The sequence below is a fragment of the Polyodon spathula genome, chromosome 22, assembly GCF_017654505.1.
Source record: "Polyodon spathula isolate WHYD16114869_AA chromosome 22, ASM1765450v1, whole genome shotgun sequence".
Lineage (NCBI taxonomy): Eukaryota > Metazoa > Chordata > Actinopteri > Acipenseriformes > Polyodontidae > Polyodon > Polyodon spathula.
In genome coordinates this window covers 28,215,012-28,238,306 of record NC_054555.1, presented here as the reverse complement: position 1 = coordinate 28,238,306, position 23,295 = coordinate 28,215,012, and the positions used below count along the sequence as shown (strand labels likewise).

General features: G+C 45.8%; 2 protein-coding genes and 1 pseudogene across 3 annotated transcripts; 1 reads left to right on the top strand and 2 right to left on the bottom strand.

The window, feature by feature from the left end:
- The first annotated feature begins 468 nt into the window (after positions 1-468).
- On the top strand, positions 469-6,451 carry LOC121297070 (signal peptide peptidase-like 3). The gene is made up of 6 exons (XM_041223080.1): positions 469-536; positions 831-1,074; positions 2,014-2,177; positions 2,466-2,656; positions 2,967-3,076; positions 5,022-6,451. Exons 1-6 carry the CDS (start codon positions 469-471, stop codon positions 5,091-5,093), a joined length of 849 nt encoding a protein of 282 aa, XP_041079014.1. The 3' UTR covers positions 5,094-6,451.
- Positions 6,452-10,065: 3,614 nt separating this feature from the next.
- On the bottom strand, positions 10,066-14,413 carry LOC121297069 (annotated as a pseudogene).
- On the bottom strand, positions 13,318-21,466 carry LOC121297267 (protein unc-119 homolog B-like). 2 transcript variants are annotated; one of them, XR_005947146.1, is made up of 6 exons: positions 20,675-21,466; positions 17,873-17,986; positions 17,288-17,399; positions 16,799-16,971; positions 16,086-16,514; positions 13,318-15,748 (listed from the first exon to the last, which is right to left on the bottom strand). XR_005947146.1 is itself a non-coding variant. In XM_041223474.1 (5 exons), the coding sequence occupies exons 1-5, from the start codon at positions 21,042-21,044 to the stop codon at positions 16,402-16,404; spliced, it is 882 nt and encodes a 293-aa protein (XP_041079408.1). In that variant the 5' UTR covers positions 21,045-21,466; the 3' UTR covers positions 13,318-16,401. The 2 variants fall into 2 exon arrangements, 1 of the variants encoding a protein (XP_041079408.1); XM_041223474.1 differs by having other exon boundaries at positions 13,318-16,514.
- Between the last annotated feature and the right edge of the window lie 1,829 nt (positions 21,467-23,295).

The following is a 23,295-nucleotide window of genomic DNA, read 5'->3' as shown; positions in this document are numbered from 1 at the left end:
TTTTATCCAATCCCTTTATATGTAATGTAGACTAGCTGGGTGGCTGGATCACATGATCCATCTTGCACTTCCTTTTGCATTAATGGCATCGAACATGGCATGCACCCATGTGTAATGCGACCCTCAAAGTGCTTTGATTGGGAGCGGTGGTGCTGAATTGTGTGCGGAGATCTCGGGACCGCACTGGGCATTTTCTAGAGCAGGGGTGCGAATCAGTCGTTTGATCCCACCCTCTGTTAATCTCTGAAGAGATTACACACAGATGAAGGGAATAGCTGCTTATCCCTCCTGCCTAGCACACAGACTAAATGTTAATGTACCCAGGGCAGTGCTAGTTTACATGCCAGACTCGGAAAGCCTCCCCGATCTGCCCTGTTACTGTCGGCCTCTGGTTGGTGAAGATGCCAGATTGCTAAGTGGCTGTGTAGCTGCTCAGTAACACAAAGCTGTCCTGGGAATGGATTGGTAATGGGACTTTGTCTGAAGAGTTACAGCATCATACCCAGCCTCTCGTTCTGCAGAACTAGACTGGCCGTGTAGGTTTGCGCAGCGCAAGGATTAATCATGTGGCTGTTTCAGTTCATATCAACATTGTTTATTTTTAAAAACCTCCATAAACCATTGAATAGAGTATAATTCACTGATCTTGTCTGCCCGATTCCTAGACCATTCATTTACAGAACCATGTGGACGAGGATCGAGTTCATTTAGAACGGCAATAAGACTGTGTAAACTCCAATTTAGAGACCGCCTTCGCGTCTCTGTAATAGTAGCTGCTGTTTTTAACTTTTCTGTAGTTTTATATTTACAGATTGATCCAAAAATATAAGGCAAAACAAATGTTACAAAAAAACCAACAAAAAACCCACTGTAGTTTTTGTTAACGGTGGTGAAAATCCCAATGCATTGTTTCAGCAGTTAGGTGAGCTGCTCCGAGGCGTTAATCTTTCTGTGTGCTTCTCCCCAGCTCTGGCCATGGGCCTGTGTGTCGCCATGATCGCCTTCGTCCGGCTGCCAAGCCTAAAGGTCTCCTGCTTGTTGCTGTCTGGCCTGCTGATCTACGATGTGTTCTGGGTGAGTTCCTGCCCCCTAGGTTAGGGCTGGTTGATTAGTCTCCTCTCTAAGAGCTGGTTCATATGCCTTTCGCAGATGAATGCGATATGTCGGGCGCAGTCAGCAATAAAAACCGGGCAGCTTCACGAGCTGCTGTACGAAGGGCGCGTCGTGTCACAGCCCTTTGGACATAATTGGGGGGGAAAAATTTACATTTTGGGCTGAGTTTGTATCTCTTGTACAAGAGGTTTTAAAAATAAATCAATAAATCAAAAGTGATGCTGTTGCTACATCCATCCCCTCAACCAACAGAGGATCCGAAAGAGAGAATCTCACACGTTAATTAGAGATGCGGGAAATACCTTTTTAGAATGAAAGGTTTGATCTGTTAAACAGACTGGGATCATTGCTTCAACGCAACAATACCCATGCGATGCCAGCGACACCTACAGAAAGACTTGCAGTCTCGCTGCACATGCTAGTAACGGGCAATTCCCAGCAGTGAGTCTGTGTCTGTTGTCCCCACTCTTTACATCAGGGTTTTCCCGCTCTTTATTAATCTGTTGCACAGTTTTATCCATCGAGATTTACATTCTCTCCAGTCCTTTCTGTTTTCTTCTGAATAATAATACACGCCAACGCTGTTTCTATTATTTGGGTGTTTCTATATTCTTTAAGTGAGGGTTTATGTAAATGTGGATGTTTACAAACTTCTATTGAAAGTTCCTCAAAGCGTACGACCTTGCAGCAAATGTTGAAATTTTTCACCAGCCGACCCAGTGCAATTTCAGGTCACAGACGCACGAGAAAAAGCTGTACGACTTTGCATTAAAGACGCAAGAGTGTGGCTGACGTAATTCCGACGTGTCGCACAGGGTCAGACTCTTGGCTCCGACCAGAAGTGATATCGGAGTCTGAAGAGTGAACCAGCCTGAACTCCCGACGGTTTCCTCCCTGCAGGTCTTCTTCTCAGCCTACATCTTCAGCAGCAACGTGATGGTGAAAGTGGCCACGCAGCCTGCAGACAACCCGCTGGACGTGCTGTCCCGAAAACTGCACCTGGGGCCCAACGTGGGCCGGGACGTCCCGCGGCTATCACTGCCTGGCAAGCTAGTCTTCCCAAGGTAGGTGGGGGGAAGGTTTCCTTTAACCATTTTCGCCAACTTCTAGAAAGAGTTTTAAATTTAAGTTCCCTGTTTGAAATTGGATATTGGAAAATGAAATGGTCTGTTGTGTTTTAGTGCATGTGTGATGTGTTTTTTTTTTTTTTTTTGTCTGCGTCAGCAGTTTAATACATTAAATGCAAGTGTTTATTTGACACAGGTTTTACTGACCTTCATTTGTGCTGGCACGCACGCACTCACTTACTTTTGCTTCCTTTGTTTCTGACGGGAACGCCTCCCCTTCTGCAGCTCCAGTGGAAGCCACTTCTCCATGCTGGGGATCGGAGACATCGTGATGCCGGGGCTGCTGCTCTGCTTTGTGCTGCGTTACGACAACTACAAGAAGCAGGCCAACGGGGAGGTGCCCGGCACCCCCAACACCTCGGGGCGCATGAACAAGGTCTCCTACTTCCACTGCACGCTCATCGGATACTTCGTGGGTAAGCAGGAAGGGCCCTTTGGTATGATTTTGTCAAATAAATCCTTTTTAGAAAGCGTACTGCTTTTCGTTAGCTGGGTGTGATGATACACTACGGTCAAGTTACGAAATATGAGAAGAGTCACAAAACCATGTGATGGTTAGCATTTCTGGAACCGTTTGGTGGACTACAGGTTTGTCAAGTGTCGCTGTGCATTGTATTGCAATAGAGATGTGTCCCCCGCCTCCCCTCTTCCTTGCATGGAGCACGCTGTGGTTGGAGAGGTGTTCCTGTGGCCTGACTGTCTCCTGTCTCTGTCGGCGCTCTGCAGGTCTGCTGACGGCGACGGTTGCCTCCCGGATTCATCGCGCGGCTCAGCCTGCTCTGCTGTACCTCGTTCCCTTCACTCTGCTGCCCCTGCTCACCATGGCCTACCTGAAGGTGAGCGCACATACACTGAACCAAGCAGGAGCACAACCTCCAGCAACAAGACTAGTGTCTCTCTTGAAAAATGGTGATCATGAAAAATCTAGTCACTTTATTGGCCCTGTATATGTTTAATGACATTTTATGTAAACTCATCAATTTTTCGTTGGCTGCTCCTAACCTGTGTGTGTCTCTAACCTCTGACTCTCCACCTAAGTGAAAAGAAGTAGAACAGGCTGTAAAAAAAAAAAAAAAGCAAGGGCGTCATCATCTCCAGGGCCTAATGGAGTTCCATTCAGAGTGTTCAGGAGTACTTCAGGAGTTCTATGAATCCTGTGGAAATTGATGAAAGAGGCGTGGGAAAATTGTGCCATGAGCATGGTGCTAAGCAGGTGGAGTGTTTTTACATCAAAAGAAAGATTCTACAAGCATCAGTCAGTTTCGCCCAATTTCCCGTAGAACGTAGAAGGCAAGATTTTCTTCAGCATTATTGCTCAGAGATTGTCAACCTACCTATTAAAGAACTGCTTCATTGACACTTCAGTACAAAAAGCAGACATTCCAGGTTTCCCAGGATGCTTAGAACACATCAGCGTAATCTGGCAAAAATTCAAAAAGCTAAAAATGAGAGGAAGGAGCTCCATGTGACATTCCTGGATGTGGCTAATGCATATACTTCAGTTTCACATGAACTTCTTTGGGCAGCATTTGATTTTTTCAGTGTGAATTTTGTTTTTCAACTTCAGAATTCAGCACTATATGGCAGTGCAACATTAAGGCACATTTTTATAGAATGTAAGGTGGGTCTTAGCCAAGGACGGTTTACTTGGTGCCATGACCAGGTGCTGCGATGTTTGGCCTTAGCATTGGAAGACAAGCGTAACCTGACCACTAATTTGCCATCAGTTCCATCAAAGCATTACACACAAAAGACAATATTCCTCCATCCAGGAGAGCAACCACCAAAAAAAGTAGTTAAAACCAAGCCTCTCCCAGGACAACTGGAAGCTGCTAGAGACTGGAAGATGCTGGCAGATGTTGGTCAACGGCTTATTTTTCCATCTGAGATTGCCACCACTAACCTTCGACCAGACATTATCTTGTGGTCTGAATCAGCATGCCGTACTCATCTGGTAGAGTTAACAGTGCCATGGGAGGATGCTGTAGGTGAGGTGTGTTAAAGGAAGAAACTGTGGTATGCTCTAAGATGGAGAGTCCAGGTTTACCCAGTGGAGTTGGGTTGTTGAGGTTTTGTGGCACACTCTGCAACCCGGTTTCTCAGATGTCGGGTTCAGTGGCCAAGAGTTGTGTCGCACAGTGAAGAACTTATCTGAAGCAGTAGAAAGGAGCAGCAACTGGCTGTGTTGAGACGGAAAGATTCTGGATGGGGATCTCAAGCACAAAAGAAAGAAAGCAATGCTGATGTACGGGTAAGTAAGCTGGGCTGAGCTGAGTGGGGGATGGAGAGCGGTGATGCTGGGATGCCAGAATCGCTGTCGAGCCCTCTTGAGGTGTTGTGCACTAGTTGACGAAACACCAAGGACGAAGGTGCCCACTTGAAGACCCCAGAGATGTACCCTACTTAGCTCTATCCAGACGGTTGTCATGCTGATGCGCTGGGGAGACCGCACTGGGTTGATCCCCGGAGCCAGCATCGCAGCCGTTGTGTATACTGATGCGCTGGGGAGGCAAAATAAGCTGATCCCTGGAGCCAGCATTACACTTCAGCAATCAACACCAGGCAGAAGGATATCCACATCATCAGATGGAAAGAAATGCAAATGGATGGAGATGCAAATGGATCACATTAGTTTACTGTAACACTATATCTTAGTTGGTGCTTAACTTGGCGAGAGCCGAGTTGAAATCAGCATGAAGTTTTTACATCTACTCTCTTGACAGTGTGTCTGCTCTAGCCTGTGTTGTGTTCTTTTCTGACCTGTGTGTGTTCTCTTGACAGGGGGACCTGCGGCGCATGTGGTCGGAGCCCTTCCACTCCAAGGCCAGCAGCTCTCGTTTCCTGGAGGTATGATGGGGCCCCGTGGCCCGCGAGCACAGCCAGCGTGTGCATGGACTGGTGCAGAGAAGCAGCTGGGTGCCCAAGGGTTTGTCTTGTGGTTTTGTTTTCTCATCTCGCCCAAACCGGTGCTTTTTTTTTTTTTTAAGGCATTAAATAGGAATTACTTTTACGACGACGAGAAGGAAAGACAAGGAAGGAAGGAAAGAAAGAAAGAGGACCCTGTGGACGGTTTTATTTCATTCCGATTTCTTGTTCAGGAACTCAATCCCTGTGCGGTTTATAAACAAACCCTATTCCCACTCTCTGGACTAGCCGTGGTGTCCGAGTCCAGCCACGGAAACTGAAAACTGCAGACCACCAACCACCTTTACTGTTGTTATTATTATTGTTATTATTATTGTTGTTCTTGTTATTATTGTTGTTATTGTTACATTTTTTAGAGGGGAGGGGGAGGGGCAGATTTAAAGTGGTGAACATTTAGCTGCTGCACTGTCAAAGGTCAAAGATAAATGAAGGAAAAAGGGGACCAGAATCTAGTCTTGGACTTCAGTATGAGGAGACATGTCTATCACGCGCTCGCTCTGTGATTTTAATGTAGATTTCCTGTTTTGCGTGTGGTGACCTTGTTCCTCTCCAACCCCCCCCCCCCTTATTGACGGGTGGGTTCTGTTGTGGTGTAGATACTGCGTTTCAAATTCCCTTGCCACCCAATGTTGTGTTGATGTGAAACCTTAGGTTGTGTGTTTTTATATGTAATTTTTACACACACCACTCCAAGGCAAAATCATGTTGTATAGAAGGCATTGGCTGTCTGCTGCAAATGGAAGCATGTCTAGCTATTAAATATGGCTCCTTGTACAGTATAATTCCTATACCCCAGCCTCTGCCTCCGTTTTAAAAACAGACCTGTACCTTTTTTTTTGTGGGGGGTCACAAATTATGATTATGCAGCAAAAACAAAATCATGCGGAATGAATCTTCACACTGAATCTTGTTGTAGTCTGTTCGTGTATTACAGCAGCTTAGCAGTATTGTCTCGCATCTGTTTCTGTGAAGTAGTTCAGCCCCTCGCCTCCCCCTCTCCCTGTGTTGAATCACAGACCATGTCTTCTTTGTAATGTCCTGGCTGTGTGGGGCAGCTCTTCTCCGCTGAGAACGTTTTAATTGAACACTACTGAATCTCTTTAAGCAAACCAGAGACAATGGCAGCCACAGTGAAAGGCTGTTGTGAGTCTGGCTGTAACCGGATGGTGCTTCATGTCAGCTGGCTTTTTCGAGCCAGTCAGATCGTGCAGGAGTGCCACAGCACTGGGAGTCCGTACTTCCAAGTCAGCATTATCTGTCAGTATTCCCCCCCCCCCCCCCCCCCGACCCCGGGCTGACGTCTCATGAACCTCGTCCTGAGCGTCCACGTCACGTCGCACGCAACGTTAAAACACACTTGTGTGAAGGTAATTTCCTTATTGGGCAGACGTGGATTAGTCTTTGACTTTAGTTCTGGACCTAAGTATCCCTGACTTTTTTATTACATTTTATATATATATATATATATATATATACACACACACACACAACAATCTGAAATGTTTGTCAAGCAGAAGTGGACTTCATGTTTTTTTTTGTTTATATATATATATATATATATATATATATATATATATATATATATATATATATATATATATATATATATATATATATATATTATATGGTATGTATAAGTTCTAGGGGGTATGTATGGATGCCCCCCACAATTTTGTCTTCAGGTGTAGTGCAGAAGAGCTTTCCAACCCGTGTCCATGGCTGTGTGCACAGGGAGGTTAAAGGAGCACTGTGCTGGGGTGACAGTCTGGGTCCTGCAGCTTTAGCCAGAGTTCAGCTCCAATCCACTTCTCTTCACACACAAAGCCCCTTGCTATTTAAACAACCCCCCCCCCCCCCCCCCATATACTTTTGCTTTCAACCTCATTTTAAAACTGGGTGTGTATCGCTTGGTCTTAGATGTGTCCTCTGCATCCAGAGATCCTCGCACAACTGATTCACTCGCCTATCCTGCAGATTTCATAGGGCTTCTTAAAAATTAGAAAAGCTGACAAAGGCCTATAAGAAATCCAATACAATACTCTTCAAAAGAGTGATACCGTCATTTGAAAAGGGAGCTATCGTTTGTTTTTTGGCTCCCGTGTCGGTGTGGAGATGGGGACGGAGGGCCTGTGAGCTTGCCATTCCTTTCGCTACCTTTTTACAGAACTGGCAGCACTCGCTGGTCACGACCTGAAATTAAAACCTGCTGCCCCTCTGCAAAAACTGGGTTTAAAAAAAACAAAACCCCTCTCTCCCTCTCCCAGCAGGTGACTTGCTTGGCACTGAGCCCGCAGTGTAATGCGTTTCCATGGCGGGGTTCAGCAGCGTGCTGCTCGTTCCAGTGGATGGTACTGGGGTGGGGGGAGGGATGGATGGAAAGCCCATGGAAGTTGACTGTGCTGTCTGACCCTGTGCTCTCGCTGCAAGGTTAGCCCCTCCTGATTGTGTGTCCTGCACTCTGTTACCAGCACTGGACTGTACTGCACTTGCAGATCCTGGACCGCACCACTGCTAAGGGCAAGGCAGTGAATACAGTGTTGACCTGATTTTAATGCAAGACTATATAAGACTATACAACAACCACCACATGTTTCGTTTTGGATAAAGTGTTTTTGTTTTTTTTTTAAATGGAAGAGTGGTTTCTTTTTATCCCATTAATCGTATGGTTTTCGTGCCGTAGAGTAGAAATTACATTTTATACACTTCGACTCTTTTAACAAGAGCCGTTCTATTCAGCAGTGAAGTAAGAAAAAAATGAACAAAAAAAAACAAATGAAAGGAATCTGTAACCCATTGTGTAGTGATCAAGGACCCTTTACCCAGACCGAAACCATTTCCTCTCTAACCTCATCCGTTGGGATTCCTTTGTAAATAAAGATGAAATCTAACTGTAAATGTGTTTGTGGTCTTGGCTGGTTTGTATCCATTGCTGGGTGCTGCAATGCACGTGTCTCCCCAGCTAGCCAGGGCAGTGCTGACTGACCTCTTACAGAAACACTGGCACCAATTTATGTTCTGTTTGCACCCACGCAGCGTCCGCCTGTACACTGTGTACAATACAACTGTGTTTCTATACAGAGCCTTTCACGCCATGGCATCACAGAGCGCTGTGCAAAGTTCAAAACGAATTGGTTCACATGGTGCTACAAGACACACCAGTTTCCACCAATTACTTAAAAGCACATTCAAAAAAGCATGTTTTCAATTTAGATTTGAAAAGAATCCAGTGTTTCAGCCTGCCTAATGGTGACTAGAATGGAGCTCCTCGACCAAGGAGCACAGCAGCACTAAGCTCTGGCTGCAGCTGTTTGAAGACGACTCAAAGTTGTGCATTTTCTTTACTCAAAGAATGTCTTGGAATATACAGAGTTAGTAGTTCCTGGGGAGAGGATGACCCTAAACCATAAAGTAATTACACCATCTTAAAATCAATGGGGGACCTGACTGGTAACGGATGCGAGGACCTAAGCACTGGAGTAATGTGTTGAGAAGGACCAGTGTGAGAAATAAATGGAAGTGCTCCTCCTGAAACCCAGCTTGATTCATAATATTAAAACGGTCCTGAAACCTCGGGCCTCGATCTCTGTAACTCAGTCATGCCTTAGTCATGCTTTTTAAACAGCCAGTCTCTGGTCCAATAACATTTTGTTGTTGCTGGTACCGTAAATGCTTCTGCGCAGAGGAGCTGATCGATGCTGCCATGCAAAGTGAAATCTATTTCATTAGGCTGAGACCCTGAAATGGTTCTTTGTTTCAACTGACCTGAGGGGAGCATGCAGATAGTTCAGAGTTCTCACTTCCAGTGTTCTGCATATTTAACAACTCCCTACCCGCTGCTCTTCATAGTCTAATGAAGTACCTGGCCCGGGAACAATTATTTGTAACTGTTCTAGTAAATGCAAAACTAATGTTTATGAAAGATCTTGTGATTTCCCTTCTAGTTAAAACTTGAAGGATAAAATACCCAAGAAACAGCCACAACTGACCAAATACTTTATGAAATTAAAAACTAAAAATTGTTTGTCTTATAAACAAATACAGTTCTTTTAATGATAGCTTTTTTTCCTCCTAAACTCCAAACGTTGCATACCTCTGCAACAGACCAGGACACTTATTAAATATTACTTTATTGAATCATTTTTACAAAAAAAATAAAAATGTGTGTGTATATATATGAGGTAATGTGTATAACAAAGCCTGGCTTTGCAGAAAAACTTCCTCCTGAAAATATATTTACACAAAAACAGGAGCTTGTTAATAACCAGAAAGACTCGAGCTGCAGTGTTTTTGTGTGAATTTTAAAGAGACTCTGTACCTTGCATCCATACTGCATTTATCATGACATTGATTAGACACAATCTGGCACCTGCTCTAGCTGTGTCAGTCCCTGAGGACCTGGTTAGAGATTCAAACTCCCGCCCAGTCCTGCTCTAGCTGTGTCAGTCCCTGAGGACCTGGTTAGAGATTCAAACTCCCGCCCAGTCCTGCTCTAGCTGTGTCAGTCCCTGAGGACCTGGTTAGAGATTCAAACTCCCGCCCAGTCCTGCTCTAGCTGTGTCAGTCCCTGAGGACCTGGTTAGAGATTCAAACTCCCGCCCAGTCCTGCTCTAGCTGTGTCAGTCCCTGAGGACCTGGTTAGAGATTCAAACTCCCGCCCAGTCCTGCTCTAGCTGTGTCAGTCCCTGAGGACCTGGTTAGAGATTCAAACTCCCGCCCAGTCCTGCTCTAGCTGTGTCAGTCCCTGAGGACCTGGTTAGAGATTCAAACTCCCGCCCAGTCCTGCTCTAGCTGTGTCAGTCCCTGAGGACCTGATTAGAGATTCAAACTCCCGCCCAGTCCTGCTCTAGCTGTGTCAGTCCCTGAGGACCTGGTTAGAGATTCAAACTCCCGCCGTCCTGCTCTAGCTGCGGTAGTCCTTGAGGACTTGGTTAGCGATGACCAGGCGCTGGATCTCGGTCGTGCCATCGTAGATTTCGGTGATGTGTGCGTCCCAGTAGTGTCGCTCTGCCGGCATGTCTGTCACGTAACCCATTGCCCTGAGAACCTGGATCTCCTGCACGTTATCAAAACCATGACTTCACAAATCTCAAACTATTTCTGGACAGTACATTTACGTGATTTTTATGAACATATTTAATGCAAATCCTCTTACATTTAAAAAACTACATATAACACATCTGAAATATACAGCCAGCATACAGATCATGTATGTTCTTTACTGGCTGTGGTATATACTGCACACATACACAAAGAAAACACACATGCAGGGTGGGGATACTGTAGGAACTGAATGAATACATGAGAAAAATACAAAAAAACAAGTCAAACTATCCCCTGAATTTAGGAAACAAACATAAGCGAGAGGAGGCCATTCCTCATTGGGATCGTACTGATAGAGCACCCACAATGTAGTCAGGTCACCCATTTCACACCCTCACTGTGCTCCGAGCCTGCGTCTGCAGAGCTCAGAAAGGTGGGCACTGTTCAGAAAACCCTGGTTCTTCTCATCACTATGCTGGAGAGGGACAGGGTGGAACACCTTCTGTTTCTTACCTGGTGTGAGATGAGTGTTGCAGCTTCAGAGGCAGCCAGCTTTGCCATCGCAGCTTCCTGAGGAAAAAGGAAACACGGTCTAAGAATATCAACACTCAGAAGTGAGAGTTCAAGTTATTTTTGTAGTACCTAAACATCTAAAACTGTTTGATAAAATGTATCTGCTGGAAGACTTTCTCGATCACTGAGGACATTGAGAATGGCTTCTAGATAAAACGTTTGTCACAGAATTGTATGCGTGTCAGAACACAAGCTAGCTCTGCCTCCATCCCTGTTTCATTGTGTTATTGAAACAAGCAGGTGCCAGGAATTTGAGCTAGGGTAGGGATAGGCTGGCTACCTTGGTGTAGGGCTTCCCATTGTCCTTCAGCATGGCAGCTCTCCAGGTCAGCAGCCGAGCACCCTCCAGAGCTAGGGCCATGTCTGCCAGCTTGAACTACGAGAGAGGAGAGAGGGAGGGAGGATGAGGAATTTAAGAGGGCCTGGTTGGAATCCACTCTGAGTAGCATCTACTGAAGAGCCCTACCTAGATGCCCTGCAGCTTACTGATGGGAGCCCCGAAGGCCGTCCTCTTCTCTGCGTAGTCGACAGCGCAGTCCAGCGCGGCCCGAGCAATTCCCAGAGCCTGCGCAGCAATGCCGACTCGCCCGCTGTCCAGGGTCTGCTGCAGGGAGAGAGAGAAGGGTTGGGCACGCTCTGCCGCTGGGACCCCTACCATCTTTACTACATCTGCTTATTTAAACACTTCATTCCAGGGCAGACTGGTATTTCTAAACCCCTCCCCACCCTGTCTCCCGTTACCAGGGTGATCTTGAAGCCCATGCCGGGCTGTCCCAGCAGGTTGCTCTTGGGGACACGGCAGTCCTCGAAGATCAGGTAGGCCGTGGATGAGGCGCGGCTCCCCAGCTTGTCCTCCTTACCCAGAGAGAGGCCGGGGGTGGGCATGGGCACCAGGAACGCATTGATACCCTGAGAGGGGGAGACAGAGACAAAAAGCTATAAAAATGGTGAATGAAAACAACTTTCACCCTGTAATACTGATAAAAGCAACATCCACCCCACCTCTAAACACACACACACACAACACCCTCCCCACCCCTAAACCCAGCACTGAAGTGTTAGGGTTCCACCTAGTGGCCGCAGGTAGAAGTCACCCTGTCTGTCCTTTATCCAGATAAACACTGGTTGGGGGCACAGCCACCTGCTGTTTCGAAGAGATCTTGTTTCCCCTGTGTGTGTGTTGGGGGCGCAGTCACCTTGTGTTTCAGCGCCTTGTCTGTTGTCGCGACGACAATGGTGGCGGAGGTGTCCCAGCTGTTTGTGATCCAGGCCTTGGTTCCGTTCAGCACCCAGTGATCCCCCTCCAGCCGGGCCACTGTAGAGGCAGCGCCAGCATCACTGCCATTCCCTGAGAGACTGGGAGAGGGAGGGTTACAAACCAGCCTGGCACCCGGATCACTGCTTCCTGGGGGGGGGGGGGGGGGGGGGGGGGGGACGACGACGAAGACGACGACACCCCCCCCATTCCCGGGGGGTAAGGGTGTGGGGAATGGACCGAACGACTCCCGCTTAGTCGGGTGGAAGAGAGGGCACCGACTTCCCCACTAGGTGACTGGATGAAGACGAGAGACTCTGCTGCTTGAAGTCGTTCCTGGCTCCAAAAAACTCCAGGTCAGAGCTGGGGAGAGAGAGAGAGAGAGAGAGGGGGTCAGTGAACACACACACACTTTCACATTCACAGCACACTCACACGATCAGAGTCACAGTCGCACACAGTCACAGCACACACAGTCAGTCACAGCTCACTCGCAGGATCAGTCTGCAGAAAATTTAGTAGTAATTTCATTATTCAATAATATTGTTCATGCACAACACACCGCTGTCAGGACTGATATTAATAATTTACACCGTCCGTTCCATGCAGCGCTGCGCATTCACGTTATCGTTATTGCAAGGACAACGCTGTCACCATGAAGCGTGAAGACCGCATGGTAACAGTTTAAATGGAAACAACAATGCTGGAAAAGTATGTGAATATATCAATGTGATTTTGTCTTTCACAGGGCAAGATTGTGCTCCACCCCCAGTGTCATTAAAATATAACAGCGTTTAACCCAGCCGTCACTGAAAATCCCAGAGCTGAGCTTCGGTTCCGAGCCGAGGACATTGTTCAAAGAGCACGTACAAGCCGCGTCCAGCAGAGGGAGCTGTAGCCACACACAGAAAATCTTACACGCGGGACACTGCGGGATACGTCGCGGCTGCTCATTTAAACCATTCTATTCAGTGTCAGGAGGTGCTTATTAAGGTTGCTTGAATAATTCACTATTTGTATTTTATCACAGCAAAACAATTGAAATGCGTTTTTATTTATATTGTGCGAGACGATGTACAAGGTTACTGAAGATGTGCGAATGAGACTAATCTGGTATGTCAATAGAATAGACATGTCCTGTTTTCATTGTGTGCAGTGGCTTCAAGCGTTAATGAAGCATCCTCCAGACCCCTCCCCTCCTCCCTGTGTTTCTGAAGTTCACAGAGTCCACTTGTACATGTTGAGGCTTGCATGCTCTGTAACAGAGGGGGCCCACACTAGGACTGTGAAAATCAAAAGTTCTCTTTATTACTGTTCTTGTGACAAAATAACATTTTATACAAACACCTAAAACATGAACCGACAAGAATGTTACAAAATACAGAACTTTTTTAACCCCAAAAGGCCCAGACACAGTGAGTTAATATAATTCCATGTTCTTAAAAAAACAAAAAAACACACACATTGACGCTTTACTCAAAATAACATCAAACAACCCTTTCCTACAGCATTCCGCCAAAAATATATGAGAAAACTTTCTCTAATTTTTCTTTCTTTTGAGAATCGCATGAAAAAATAAATCACTTTGCACAGACTATGTATGGTCCACGAGTTCCACAAGATGCTTAGAAACAGAAAGTGTTTCAGTAGAAAAGGACCAGGATCGAGGGCAGCACCCTGCTGTTTACACAGGTGATGGGGAGGCTCCATAGTTACTGAGCTACTGTTTAGGGACCCCAGGCAGGCAACACATCTCTCCAGTACAGTTCTAAACATTCTAGCCTTGCCATTATTTACTGTGAAGAACCATCGTCCTGTCCACGAATTAAAACAGGCATTCTCTAATCCCAGCTTGCACGTGTTCTAAGTATGGAACGAGCACAGATATAAAATAACTAAACGTAGACATTAGAAGCCTTCCTAAATCTGTAAGCTAATCACAGCAGACAGGGGGTTCCTAGGGTTAAAAAACAAACGAACAAAAAATAATGATACAAATTATGACAGCACCTTCACAATGTTGGTTTAGGCATTTGGTCTTTGAACTAACAGAGCGTGCTCTTGGGTCTGTGACAACTTGGAAGATATTTACATATGGTAGCCTTATATACAGAATAGGGGGCTCTGTGGACAGATTCATTCCTGCTGCCGCTATGGGATAGCTGCTCTACTTTCACACAAGCTCAATAGCTTGAGGTCAAACTCTCTAAAGGTGTTAAGAGGTAATAACACTCCCACTTCCAGCTTGTTCAAATGAAAGTGGTCTGCATGGAGACCTACACAATGCTTTCTGTTGTTTTCAATTTGAAGTCCATGCTGCATATGGAATTTCTAAATAATATATATATATATTTTTTTTCTGACTCGTCTTTATATCCATGCGGCTCACAATACAAATGGATATATTGGAACCCCCAATTTCTGTGCTGCCGCTAACGCACGCGTAACCAGCAGGGAGCGAGCAGTGACAGCAGCTACACAAGCACAGTGCTGTCAATCCAGAGGCAGGAGAGGCCACAATGAATCCGTCCCGTACACTACAGCAGGGTCCCGCACAGTTTAAAGCTTATCATTAACAAGAATGAAAGTGCTCTTCATGTCAGGGGCAGAAGGCTGCCTCTCAACAGCTTACCAGCACCTGGCGTCTGTGTGTGTGTGTGTGCACGGCTGACACAGCTGTGAGAATTGAACATTTGTTACCCTGGACAAGCAGGTAATCAATATCTAAACTAATGGCAAGCCCAACACCATGTGTTTTAATACAGACCTATCTCGCCGTTAGTCTGATATCAATGACTTACAGGTGTAACAAGTGTAACTTTCACATGGAGCAGCTGTGCTGTGGAGGGGAATGTGAACATTCAGCCACTAACTGCAAAATTATTTTTATGAAAATAGGACAGTGGGCTCCAATGGGTTACATTAATGCTGGCACACTGTAGCACTCACCTCTCCCACGTAACCCAGACCACCGCGAATGGAAAATTGACATTGCAGTGTCAGTGTTGCTGTCAAGACATCATCATTGCATTCAGACACAGGAAGAAAAATGAAAATAGGAAATAACCTCGTCAACACCGAATGTAAACACAGACAAAAGAAAAGTCTGCAATCAGAAAATTGAAAATGAACAAGATTTTCCAGTTTAAAAGTTCATACAAGGAACAAACTTCAATTTCTTCAGAATTATTACAAGAAACGGGAAAACGAGCCGCCTAGAGCAACTATAAAATCACAGCTGCAGCCTAACATGACAAGGACCACAATGTAAATGCACTGCGCCTCTTTTTGAAATATTAAACTGCAGTCCATCAACATGTGTTACTCTCTATCAATTCCACTGTAGTTAGACTGCAGCTGCTTTTCCTAGGTGGACAGGCCCCATCACCCTTACACCCCTCCTCACAGTCCCAGGCTGAGAGAATGCAGTGTTCAGGTACTGCTGCGGCTTGTGAAACACTGCTTATGGCAGCTGCTAGAAATTAAAAGAAATTTTTTTTTTTAAGTAGTAGTGACTGTTTAAATGGCATTGAGTTAGCATGAAAACCCAGGCAGAGGGAGTGGATCTTCTCATCTCATTCACTCACAACAGGCAGAGTGAAGCAAGAGGCAGTCGGACCAAAAAAGTGAGAGCCAGGGATTGGGCGGCAGTGAGCAGAGCTGCTTGACCTTCTAACTCTTCAGGCTGTCATCCAGTCAGTAAAACCGGGTAGTGCTTGTGGAGGGGAAGAAAAAAACATCTGTTAAGAGGGTGCTTTAGAGACGGATTCCAGCAGTGAGACCGAGCCATACTGAGATTCATCATGAAGCTTCATCAGCACAGCTGACTTTAACAACAACAACTTCCTCTTCCTCTTGGAAGTACACAGATTCGGAGGGTTATAGGGAAATGCCAAAGCTCCTTCATTTCACACATGGCTAACAGGGACTGTTACTGCGCCATCGCAGCTGAATAAACTTCTACAAATCACAAGTCTGGTAACTTATTAACTGCGAAACCATGACTGTACAACCAAGGGCTTCTATAAACTGTCTCTTAAAAGGTGAAGTACCGTGTCTAGTACTTGCTGGCTGAGAGGGGGCTGCTGTGTGCTCGCTGCTACTGCTCGGACGCTGCTGGTTTAGATCATTTCCAGACATGCCACTGAAGAACTACGATCCTGGGTCCTTTTTGGGGGAGAGGGAGGCTGACTCCAGGCTTCCTGCAGAATCGGAGGCGAGGGAGGGTGGAGTGAGGGAGTCCATAAGGTTGTCAGTGGGAGAGCTGTCTGGAATGGCTGGCGTGGAGGCTGGGAGCTTGTTTATATTGGAGACTGGTTGAAGGGCACAGGTTGTTGGAAGAGCCACTATGCTTGTAGCCAGTCCTGACTACTGGCCCCCGTTGTAAGCGTAGTCTGCCTTGTTGTGCATTATCAGTTTGTTATCCACGAAGTAGAAGCTGTCCGATCTGGTCTCGTAAGGGTGCTCCACCATCAGGCGAACTGAAAGAGAGAGAGAGCAGGGACACTAGACATTAATACCCCAGTCTCATACCCTAATGCTGTTACTTTCAATGCTACTAGGTCTTCTCGTTAGCGGTTTGCCCCTAAAGAAACAAATCAATAAAAATCATGTGGGATCTACAATATGTATTCATGAGTTTCTAAATGTATATCCTTGTTTATATCTATGCATAAACGTGTTCTATCAAATGCCAATACTTTGGTATTCCTGGGCACACTAAGAAAGCAGAGTTACAGTGATGTGGGAGAGCAGACACACATACTCTGGTCCTCTGGGAGCTGTGGGAACTCGTAGATGTGTTCGCAGGTGTTGCGGCTGTTGGGAATGCAGAATCCGAAGTCAAAGTCAAAGTTCTTCAGCAGGTGCTCCCGGAAATAGTGACGCTCAATCATCCGGAAGCTGTTTACAGGCCGGTCTCCCACAGTGAACTCCACCCTGAGGAGAGGCACAGTGCTGTCAGGGTGCAACTCACCGGCGCGCGCGCACACACACACACACAATAAATAAGTACTACAGAAACAAACAAACACATGCAGACTACAAAGGGCATGCCTACACTTCACAAAAAAAAGGAGAGAAGAGACAGTAGAGGTAAAAATAAATAAAATAAATAAATAAATAAATAAAAACTTTAAAAGTTCACCCTGCAAATCAGATAAAGTGGTGTTAGTTCAGGGTGACAGACAGAGAGACACACACAGAGAGACACACACACACAGCCCTGTGTCCCCCACAAGGAAGCATCACTCACGTGGCCCCGACGGTCCGCAGCCTCAGGAAGGCGGGGGTGAACTGGTAGCGAACAAACCGTCCGGCACTCGAGTCTGCATCTCCATTCTCCTCCTCATCCTCCTCCTCCAGATCTGAAAACACAGGCAGGGAGGCAGGGCTCAGACTCAACTGCACTGCAGCGGAGGCACCCTTACAGTGCAGAGGAAGAGATCCATCACTGCGGATACTTTACACTGCTGGGGTGCTGCTTTTACCAAACTGAGACATGGCAAAGCACAGTACATTATTATATAGACAAACACATAAGCATCATGTGTGCAGAGATTTGCGTGTAAGCGTCCATGTTTCCAGTGCATGATTTTCTAAGACTGTTGTTATTAAGCAATAACATAAATATGGATAATCTGAAAGGTCTGAGAATGTGGGGCACACTGCAGGCTCCCCATCTCCATGGACACGTGAATGCACTCCGCACTGCATCTGGAGTATTAGAAGACAGCAGAAACTGAAACACTGGGTTTAATCCCACTGCGTGTGTCAGTGCCTGTGGGAGTTTAAATGCATGGGTTTCTCTCTTAATCCCAGTCTCCCACCCCTCAAATACCTGAACTGGGAGGCTTGGCAATTTCAAACAGGACCGTCCCCGATTCCAAATCTCGGATCTTAAACCGGGTGAAGTCAATGTTGTAGATGTTGTCCTCTGGCTTACATAAATAATCTAAAATGAAAAATAAAATAAAATAATATCTGGTCACTACTATGCTGAGAATGTGGTCGTGTGGCTGCAGCCGTGGAAGCGGTTTCCTGACTAAACTCAGACAAAGCAGAGTGGAGTGGAAAGCTGCAGGTGGCGATTACACCAAGGCTTACTCCATGGCTACAAATTAAACGCAGTTCAGTCGTGAGGCACAAGCTAATGATGATGACGCCCTTCTCTTTTTTGAACTGTGCTCTCACTCTGCCCGCGCAGAGAATGCTTTACTAAACTATCCTCAGCACAGACACCTGGCGCAGGTCCTCACACGCTTCTGTGAAATGAGCTTCAGGCAGTGGAAAGAAATTTCCAGTCTCAGGGGAGCGACACAGCCGAGAGGACTCTGGGTTTACAGGAGGAGAGAGAGAGACAGACAAGAATTTGCAAACAGAAAATAAATACAAAAGTGCTGAGAATTTGGGTACATGGGATCTAGGATGGGCAAAGCTTGAAAATCTCAGGTAATTAATTTCAGCGTATTAAAACAGAACAAGTCCAAGATCAAATATTAAAAAAGAGAAAGAAAACAAAAGCTGATCTATACTTCTGAAAATGGTGTGCACTCACCTGGGTTTGAAAATATCCCTGGGCGTATATAGCAATACTACAGGTGGAGCAGTAGATACTGTACTGGAATCAACAACTGTCTCCTTAACACCAAATCTGCACACAAATCTATTTGTGGGGTTTGCTGCAACAGTGATGCAATGCCCTGAGCTACAGGGGGGCTATGTAAGAGAACAGTGATGCTCATAACAAGGGCACTGTCCTCAGTATGCGGGGGAGACGTCTGCTTGGCTCTTAGGTTACACCCAGGTGTCCTTGGCACTCTCCACTACATAGCACAAAAAGCCATTATGTAAGATTTCCCTCCAGCAGGGAATCAGGCTTGTTTCCTAAACACTCTCAAGAGGGAAACTCCCTTTAAAAAGAACAGATTCAGCAGAAAGCAGATCTGAAAAGCTGAACCACACAAACCCGCTTTCATACTCTGCTGAGAAGAAAGGAGGGGGGAGGTCTGCCAACACTCACCGTATAGTTTGCTTAGCTCTACCCACTAGGTCAGACAGTCACCCAAACCACTGACAAGTATCCCTTTGTAACAGCAAACATAATGCAGTCCTCTTTCTTGCATTTCACATGGTATACGCAGTTCAGTTACACCAACACAAAATACATTTCGGTGGAGATACTCAGCATACACCAACTGAGAAAGCTGTCCCGTCCTGTCCTATGCCCCTTAGGGTTTAAACTGTACTTAAAATCCACAATTCACTGACAAAGTCACACACCTCTGTAGCCCATGGTCTCATGGTCTTAAAGAATCGACATAAAACACTTAAACACAAATTAATTCTCTTTTTCCTTTTAAGGATTTGTCACAATTTGTCACACCACTCAGTACCCAGTCACTGGCGCTCCAGGTCTCCCCACTGTTTAAGCCTCTAAATACCCCACAGGGTTACAATCCCACCCCTCACTGACCCTGCGAGAGCCCTGCCGCTGGGTCAATGCACCGCAGTGCAGAGGCCAGCTTTTAAGAGTTAGCTGGAGCTAACTGTAATCAGCATGTGTAACATGAAGCATGGAAACAGCAAAGCATTCTCAGAACAGATTATAACTTACACACATAGTGCTCCCTCCATACCGGCAGGAGGGCACGACAGCTCCCATTCTCCCAACTGCTTGAGTTTGGAAGGGAGGTGTGGGGTTAAGGTCTTGGATGCAATATCCACAAGCAATTTACCCACAGGGTAGTTCCACAGTAACTGATCCAGAGAAAAACTAACCACACAGATCGTCTCACTCTCTTGTTGTGTGATCAACTAATAAAACTATTCACACAACTGGACAACAGATTTGAAAAGCAAGCACCGTGTTTAATTACCTGTAATAAATGCAGGTCTCACAATTTCAGTGGTGTGTTAACAGAGTGTATGTCCTGTGCATTGCATAGCAACCCGACAGACATTCAGACACATTGACTCGCAGGCTGTGGACTCAGCACTTGCACAGTTTGTACACTTTTACTTCTTAGAAAAGCTGCTGCTACTGAAAAAGGTTTCAATTGCTGACACTACTTTCTGCAGTGGTTATGCTTTCCCTTCTTCACGTGTTAAAGCTGTTCAGTGCAAAGAAACTAGTAACTCATCGGCTATTAAAATGTTAAAAGCGTAACATTTATAAAAAAAAGTCTTAGGCAACTGGTGTCATTTATAACCACCTACTGATGCAAGCAGGAGAGGCAGCATGCCTGTACTTTGTAGCTCACATAGTAGGGGTGCTGTGAAAAGCAGGTAGGGGGGGGAACTGTGACCCTTCAGCTGCAGCTCCTTTTGGCGCAGTGTAAACAAACTGGCCTGTTAACACATAGTGCACAGAAGGCTAAACTACAGGGTTAAAAAAAATAGTAGAGGCATCAAGGAATTTCACCTCACTGTAAAACTGAACGTGGCGAGAACCGGACACTATAACTGCAAGCACTCTGCCTGAATGCATGTTCTGTCTGACTCCCTCAGTTATAAAAACATCAACAGGCGGCGATGCGGACCGACTGTCACCGTGCGTGTCCTTTTTGCCAACTCCCGACTCTGTCTCTCCCTCACCCGCCTCGTTAAACAGGTTTTTGCTCATTATGGTGTGGTTATTTACCGCGGGTGACGGCCCGGAGCCCCAGCACCTCGTCGGGGGTGATGTCTCGTCCCAGTGCCCTCAGCTCTTCCTCCGTTACCAGCCGCCTGTCTGCCGCCACGGCCGTGGGGTTTCGCCGCGATTTGAGCCGCTTGAGGACTCCGCCGCCGGTTTTTCGCTCCCGGGCGGCAGCGGCGGGGACCTGGTCGGCTCGGCTGCCCGGCTCCGGGGCAAGTCCCGGGTCCAGATTCGGTTCAGTTCGGGGTTTGGAGCCGCTCATCCTCACGCTCTGACGGCGAACTGCTGCAAGATGGCTTCCTGTCTCTATGGAGAGGGAGGGGCGGGACCTCACCCCACCGCGCTCGCTATTGGACCCGCCAGCCGTTTCCATAGTTACCGTAACAATGCCGCTACCCGCGGTGTTTGCTAGCGCAAGCGATCCGTGAGCTTATCCGCTTTGAAACATTTGATTTTTATTGTTAAGAGTTTATATAAGATGTACGCGAAGACACCGCGATTCGGACGTGCTAATGCGTGATATTGTAAGCAGTTAAATACGAGTTGTTTACCCAGCAACTTGCTCTGAGATACACTAACAGCGCTCCATAATGAACAGTTTCCACAGCTGCCATAGCCGGCTTCTTGCAGCCACGCTGTAGCTTTCCATCCCCTCCCAGCTTCTCTTCCCAGTGTCAGCACATTCCTCCCGTAGCCTGCCCCGCACACTGTGGCGACACGGAGACAACAATCACACGACCGGCCCTCGGCTCAGCCCCCACCGGGAATGCGCCTCCACGTTACCCTCGCTGCGCCGCTGCTTTGGGACGGATGCCGGATCTCATGCTCCCGGTGGTGACCGCTTACGCATTCCTGTTCACTTATGAGACAGTGCTTCCCGGAGGGGGCCCCGGTCTGGTGAAATATTCATAACTATCAATTAGGGCTGCTATATTTAGAAACACTAAAAGACACCGAACAAGTTCAGTGACAAACGTTTTAGACATTTAGACTTTTAAGCCTTTGTCTTTGAACTCATCACGTGTGTTCAAGTTTTTTTTATTTATTTATTCTATTTTATTGATAATCATAAACATCACCAGGGTATTATTCAAAATAACATTTATACAATTCAACAGTTTTACAGATTGTCGTGTTTGTACAGGTATATAAAGCTACCACGTAATATTCCACTTATTTACTTAAGACGCAATATTTGGTTTTATTCCTTTATATTTACATTTGTGGATATGATGCTTAGCCTGTAATACAAAAATATAATCAAGAAATCCAAATTATTCTGGAAAAAGGTGAAGTGGAAGATCACATCACGCACATGAATTGTTAGTGGAGTGGCTTGTCGGATAGATAGCTTGAAAGATCTTTCCAGAATAGACAGGTTGCATCACATTGATAAAACAAAAGTTCAATAGATTCCTCAGACCCGTTACAAACACTGCATTGAGGGGACACATGGAAAGAGTTTGCTTCTCTTTAGGTTGGTCGGGTAGTTCCTATGTAGAATATTGAAGTTAATTTCCCTGGCTTCATTTAGAACTGGAAATTTTAAAGGGGATGTCCATGCTCTCATAAAATTTGTATCCTCTGGTGCATCCAAGATGTTCTGCCACTTTGCCATATTATTTGTGTTATTGAAATAGTTGTAATTACAAAATTATTGTTGCATTTAACAAATTGCAATGATACTCCATCTATTTTAGGTTCAATTTCCTTGATTGTGTTGTATTTAACATTATAGCATATTTCATTTTGTATATGACCAAGCTACCTTGCTGGAATAGCTGTCTTAATCATTCCATACTCTCCTTGATATAATATGGCTTTGGTCTTTTCTATTAAGCTGTTATATGCAAGGAAGTTCCCATCAGCACCCACTATGTCAGAGATGTATTTGATACCTGAATTAAGTCAGCTATCAAGTAAAATAGATCTTCTCTTATGTATGATGTTTTTATTATTCCAAATTTTAGTTTGTGAGAAATAAGTATTATAGTTTTTAGCTTGACACCACTCGTGTGTTCAGGGTCTGGTGTGGCTGCTTTCCTCCAAGTTCTCACTCTGTTAAAACTGTATTATTTTATTTTTCTAATTAATCCAAGAGCAACAGGTGTGGGACCGTCGTGGCTTGTCATGTTCCTCGCTATCTCTGTCTTTTCAAGAGTCAGAATCTACTAACTGCAGTACAACTGACACAGTAAAGAGCTTGCTTGCAAGCCAGCTGGATGCACACGTGCAGTGAATGGGTTTCTCAGTAAAACGGGATCAATAGATTTCCAGATTGAAAGGGCTCTTGACTGTTAGCATGCCCTCATTAGAATGGCAAGCTGGTCTGAAGGCTGGAGTTTATTTTTTGTTACTAATTGTCGATTCCCTCCAACTCAGGCACCCTTTCTCTTTCTCATGCACTCCAGCTCCACCACCCCCCCTCATCAGCTCTGCAGCTGCCCGCACTTCAAGGTACCTTCAGTGCAAAGTCTTCCGAGTCGGGTGGGTGGTGGAGCCACGTGTCTGAAATGGTACAGCGAGGGTGTCAAATGGTTATTTTTTATTTCCATAGTAGTGACAAACCAGAAACAGCAACACTTTGTCTTTCAAGGTCATCTACAGCATCAAGTGGCTCAGCG